The sequence below is a fragment of the Conger conger genome, chromosome 7 (assembly GCF_963514075.1).
Source record: "Conger conger chromosome 7, fConCon1.1, whole genome shotgun sequence".
In the NCBI taxonomy this organism is placed as follows: domain Eukaryota; kingdom Metazoa; phylum Chordata; class Actinopteri; order Anguilliformes; family Congridae; genus Conger; species Conger conger.
The window spans coordinates 63,065,798-63,071,797 of NC_083766.1; the positions used below are offsets into that span (position 1 = coordinate 63,065,798).

The 6,000-nt window shown below is 49.8% G+C and overlaps 1 protein-coding gene across 1 annotated transcript; it reads right to left on the reverse strand.

The window, feature by feature from the left end:
• Positions 1 to 2,059: 2,059 nt before the first annotated feature.
• LOC133133629 (profilin-2-like) lies at positions 2,060 to 5,734 on the reverse strand. Its single transcript, XM_061249731.1, has 4 exons — positions 5,698 to 5,734; positions 5,273 to 5,452; positions 2,473 to 2,653; positions 2,060 to 2,329 (listed from the first exon to the last, which is right to left on the reverse strand). The coding sequence occupies exons 2-4, from the start codon at positions 5,414 to 5,416 to the stop codon at positions 2,229 to 2,231; spliced, it is 426 nt and encodes a 141-aa protein (XP_061105715.1). The 5' UTR covers positions 5,417 to 5,452; positions 5,698 to 5,734; the 3' UTR covers positions 2,060 to 2,228.
• Positions 5,735 to 6,000: the final 266 nt, after the last annotated feature.

A 6,000-nucleotide genomic window follows, 5' to 3' on the forward strand; every position in this document is an offset into this window, starting at 1 on the left:
AGGACAGCGTATGAACAGGGCAGCGTATGAACAGGGCAGCGTATGAACAGGGCAGCCCAGTGACAGGGCAGTGTATGAACAGATATTGTGTAGCACCAGTATTTATTGGAATGTATTTCCGTTCAGTGCATTTGCACAGGAAGTATTTGGATGCTTCTCTGATTGTGTGAGACTGTGAGACTGTGTGAGATTGTGTGAGATTGTGTCATTGCAGTTGTGTCCAGCAGGCAGCGTAGTTTCCCAGCCAATAATTGGCTAAACGGCAAAGCCCCATAAACACAGGACCGGTCACGCAGGCCCATAAACAACATTCATCACTCAGTGACATCACAAACGATCTCTACAGGACAGTCAGTGACATCACAAACGATCTCCACAGGACAGTCAGTGACATCACAAACGATCTCCACAGGACAGGGGTGAAGGAGTCTCAATCAACCGTTTGAATTTCCACCCGGTCAGGTCCCGAATAATCTCATGCTTCTCAGTTAGATTATGGTCAACATGTGAATCAAACATCTCCAGGATGGTGTGTTGTAACTTTAGGATAGTCCAACTGTAGATCCAATGCCCTGCCCAGAATGTCCCATCTCGGACCGCTGTGGGACCGCTGTGGGACTGCTGAGGGACCACCTAACCCCACCCAAAACCCCCACCCCACAACCCCACCCAAAACCCTACCCAAAACCCCCACCCCACAACCTCACTCAGAACCCCCAACCCAAAACCCCCACCCCACAACCTCACTCAGAACCCCCAACCCACAACCCCACCCAAAACCCTACCCAAAACCCCACCCCACCCAAAAACCCCCACCCCACAACCTCACTCAGAACCCCCAACCCACACCCCCCACCCCACAACCTCACTCAGAACCCCCAACCCAAAACCCCCACCCCACAACCTCACTCAGAACCCCCAACCCACAACCCCCACCCAAAACCCTACCCAAAACCCCACCCCACCCAAAAACCCCCACCCCACAACCTCACTCAGAACCCCCAACCCACAACCCCCACCCCACAACCTCACTCAGAACCCCCAACCCAAAACCCCCACCCCACAACCTCACTCAGAACCCCCAACCCACAACCCCACCCAAAACCCTACCCAAAACCCCACCCAAAACCCCCCACCCCACCCCACCCCACCCCACAACCCCACCCAAAAACCCTCCACCCCACAACCCCACCCAGAACCCCTCCACCCCAGAACCCCTCCACCCCACAACCCCAGAACCCCTCCACCCCACCCACAACCCCTCCACCCCACAACCTCACCCACAACCCCCAACCCACAACCCCACCCAAAACCCCCCACCCCACAACCTCACCCACAACCCCCACCCAAAACCCCCCACCTCACCCAGAACCCCCAACCCCACAACCCCACCCAAAACCCCCCACCCCACAACCTCACCCAGAACCCCCAACCCCACCCCACAACCCCACCCAAAACCCCCAACCCCACCCCACAACCCCACCCAAAACCCCCAACCCCACCCCACAACCCCACCCAAAACCCCCCACCCCACAACCTCACCCAGACCCCCCACCCCCCACCCCCCACCCCACAACCTCACCCAGAACCCCCAACCCCACCCAAAACCCCCCACCCCACAACCCCACCCAGAACCCCCAACCCACAACCCCACCCAAAACCCCCCACCCCACAACCCCACCCAAAACCCCCCACCCCACAACCTCACCCAGAACCCCCACCCCACAACCCCACCCAAAACCCCCCACAACCTCACCCAGAACCCCCAACCCACAACCCCACCCCACAACCTCACCCAGAACCCCCATCCCACAACCCCACCCAAAACCCCCCACCCCACAACCTCACCCAGACCCCCCACCCCACAACCTCACCCAGACCCCCCACCCCACAACCTCACCCAGAACCCCCCACCCCACAACCTCACCCAGACCCCCCACCCCACAACCTCACCCAGACCCCCCACCCCACAACCTCACCCAGAACCCCCCACCCCACAACCTCACCCAGAACCCCCCACCCCACAACCACACCCAAATAAACCCTTCACAAGCAGGCATTTCTTAGAACACATGTTTATTTGTCATTGCATGAGAGTCAAAGATTTCTTTACCATGGTGAGATGAAAAACCATCTCCAAAATGCTTAGTGGTAGGAAGGGGTTTGGCCTCAGCTGGGTTGTAAGTCAGGAGTCGAGATCTTTCCAAGGGGCGGACAGACGTACAGATTTATATGCCGGAGTCAACTAGGTATTTGGCGATTTTGCAGACTGACTCGTTAATGGTACCGCTGCGTGGGTCCCCTGGTTTCCCTAGTGCAAGGATGACCGCTGTGGGAGGGGGAGGGGGAGGGGGAGGGGGAGGGGCAAACACACGTCAGTCACACACCTCGGGGAATGAAACGCAACCCCCCCCCCCCCCCCAACACCCTCCACCCACCAGTGCGCGAACATCATCAGGCACAGAAACTAACCTGTCTTTGTCCGTCTCACCACGATGGACGCGTTGGTGCCATCCTTGGTCCTCAAGATAAACCATGGCTCTTCATCGCAGAAATGGTCATTTATAAGCGCATACTTTCTCCCGCCCAGCATAACCCCGTTAATGAACAGGCATTCACGTTCAGTGACGACCAGCTTCTGAATTTCCTCTTGCTGAAAATAGAGGAAAAAGGAAAAGCGAACATGATCAAAAATAATCCCCAATAACACAATTCAAGAGCACCCTCAAGTCTTCACTGGAGTCCAGAATGGTCAGAATGGTCAGAATAGTCAGAATAGTCATGCTCAAACTGAGTTTCTGTGGGCGAGGTGGGGAGAGGAGAGGAGGAAGCAGTAATGACAATCATATTAACCATGGCAGTAAACTCAAATGGCCAAGAAATCATTTCTGACTAATAAAGAGACATAAAACCGTTTTAAAAGCAGAATTGACCACGACCACGGTCTACTTAACTGGGACTGATCTCAGGTCAGTTGCCGAGTTGGTGACATGTGATTGGCTGAAGCAGGCGTTCTGTGCACGAAAACATTTTATTGTATATACCGATACATTTTACATTTGTTTTTTATTGTCAGTTGTGACGAGGTTAGAGAAGGATTTTGACCATTCCTCCATACAGACATCATTGATAATCGTTGGTTGGCATTTATGGATCCCCTATTCAGTTTAGACCACAGTTTTTTGATGGGATTTAATTCTGGAGACTGAGATGGCCATTATAGAACAGGATGTTGTTTTCACTTAAACATGTTGATGTATATGTGGAGTCATTGTCCTGCTGGACAATCTACCTATGACCACGTCTCAGCTTCCAAGCAGAAGCAACCAAAATCTCCCGGCACTTTGTTGAATTTGTTGTGCTATTGTTCTGAATTAGTGCCCCTGGACCACTGGCAGCAAAACATATTTACATATTTTAACATAATGCATATCATTTACATATAGATTATTATAGGTGTTGTTTATTATTTTTATTAATATCATTTTTATTAAGGGTGCCAATCATTCTGGAGCCCACTGTATGTGACAATTCTGTCAAAGTTAATACTCATGTGCTAAATCCAACTAAATCAAAAGATGTTGTTCCAACACATTTGGATTTTTGAAATCAATATGGTGCACAAAAAATGCCTTTTTTGCTTTTTAATAGTAAAATAGGATCTTAGTAATACTTTTGAAGATGAACTAGTGACTTGCATTGTGACCACTTCTCAAACCGCTGACCACAGACTGCAGTCTGGGAATTCTGCACAGACTCCGACAGGTATGGGAATGAGGAGCCCCACCCTGGCAGACGTTCCAACAGGAATTCCTGTCCAGTCAAGTCCCAACGCTCCTCCTGAACCCTGGAGGCAGGAACAAGCCCGGGAAAACATTCGGGGGAAAAACACCCAGCCAACCAAATGAGGGAGCCCACTCCACCTGCTGAAATCCATATTAGGGCAGCGGTTTTGCTCAGGACCGAGTCAACAAGCTGTTACATGACATTACATTACGTGGCATTTAGCAGACGCCCTTATCCAGAGCGACGCACAACGAAGTGCAGATCGAATGCAGGGACAAGTGCGATGAGGACAGTTCCGAGTCCTAGGGTGACCATATAGATACAATTTGAACCCTTGAAGAATCAACTTACCAACTAGTATACCACGGTTGCCAGCTAGAAAACCACGAGTACAACAATAACTATACATGTGCTCTGTTTTAATCAGTTAAAAAAACAAAAAAAACAAAACACAAATCTGAACTCCACTTCCGGTAGGTTGAATCTCATCAAATCTGATCTAGAGCAGGTCACAACTGGCCACAAGGGGGCGCCGGGGAGTAAGATCCAAACACTATGCAAAGCAGCCCTGTGCCTTCCACTGAACCCCAGGCTCCAGCAACAGGGACCAGTCTGATACAAGTGCTCCAATCTGCAGCCATGATAACTCCACCCATCATGCAGCTGAAGACCAGGCTTCAGTAGGGGCTTGGGCTTCCTGCAGGGCTAGCAGGCTAAAGCAACCGAAAACCACCTTCCCTGAGCCTCAGCCTGCCCGAACCACATGAGGCCGTGAGCAAGGGCTCCCTAGAGACCCCACTCCACACTGGAGTCAAAGCTGTGGCCCTCCAGGGCTGGAGTTCAAGGTTGTCACACCCCAACTCAGGATGAGGCCCATTTGGGCTGTAAGGCACAAGTCCTGTGAATGAATAGATGGCACTATGCTAACAGCACTTCGGTGCTAGGGTGTTTCTTGTGCCGTACAGTGCCACATCAACGCAACTCCAAAGTGAATATATGTATAGACAAGCAAAAAAAAAAAAAAAAAAATGCATGTACCAATATACAGGTAGCTCTTGCCACATCAGCACAGATAATCTCACCACAGAACATCTCCACCACTCACAACTTCGGCAAAACACCCCAATACCTGCAATTGTCAGTGACGCCGTACCGGAAGGACGCTATACCTTTAATTGTTTGTTTATTCAGTTATAGCGCAGGTAGAAAGCGCAGGTAGAAAAGGAATTCTACTCATGCAATTACAATGTGCGCGACACATCGCCCACGGATTCAATTTTCCTAAACAGTTCCACATTTCATAGCACGTAAATACGTAGACAGCATACAGGCTACCACCACGTAACCTAAACATGACAGAGCGCAGAGACCCACAATTGATGATGTACACAGATACTTAAAACACACAGAAGTGGCATGTTTTGGTAGCAAAATCGAATTTCCTTGAAATATTAAACACAAGGTGATGAGAAAAAAAAATATTTACCGTGATATTTTCCAACAGGCTGCCTTTCGAGCACGCCCATGTTGATTCCGAGCCGGGCTGACACCCGCAAATAGCCGCTGCCGCCACGGCTCCCTCCTCGTCCCCTACTAATTGACAGATATATGGGTCCCAAGCACAACTCATGGCCTTTCTTAAATCGACACCGAAGAGAACAGGACGCTGAAAAGAATATCATAGAGGAAAAGTTCAGAACGTGGAAAAGGCAATAACAACCATCCGAGTAAAACCATGCACTGGGACCGAGAGCAAATGTCCCAGAGCAAGAAAATAAAAAAACATCAACAACACTTCAAATGTCGAAAGATTAAATAGCCCATATACTATTTGCAAATATCTGTCAAAAGTTATGGTAACATCACGCAGGGTATACACATTTAGACTACAGAACCAAAGCATCAAAGTACCTGCTGACACTCAAGACCCGGACTTAAGGATTGAGGAAGTACCTGCGGATTTATATTGCGGCGCCCAGAGGTGGGAGGTGGAGGAGGGGGGGGGGGGGGGTGTTCATGTGTCGTGTACTCGGAATATTCAACAGTCAGGATGAACATAAATGCACGTCAGCGGATGAAAAATTACTTCGGAGGAATTTCGTAGCAAAAAAGCCACAGAATCAAAGAATTTTGAGTCACTTTTAAGAGCATAGTTAAATTTCTTCAACAACCCTATATTATCATCGGCTTTATTGAATAGGCCAATAATTTTTT

Coding starts and splice junctions, on each gene's coding strand:
- LOC133133629 (XM_061249731.1), bottom strand. CDS start 5,416: ATGAGTTGTGCTTGGGACCCATATATCTGTCAATTAGTAGGGGACGAG. Junction 2,654..5,272: donor GCCTGTTGGAAAATATCACG/GTAAATATTTTT, acceptor CTCTATTTTCAG/CAAGAGGAAATTCAGAAGCT. Junction 2,330..2,472: donor GGTGAGACGGACAAAGACAG/GTTAGTTTCTGT, acceptor CCCCTCCCACAG/CGGTCATCCTTGCACTAGGG.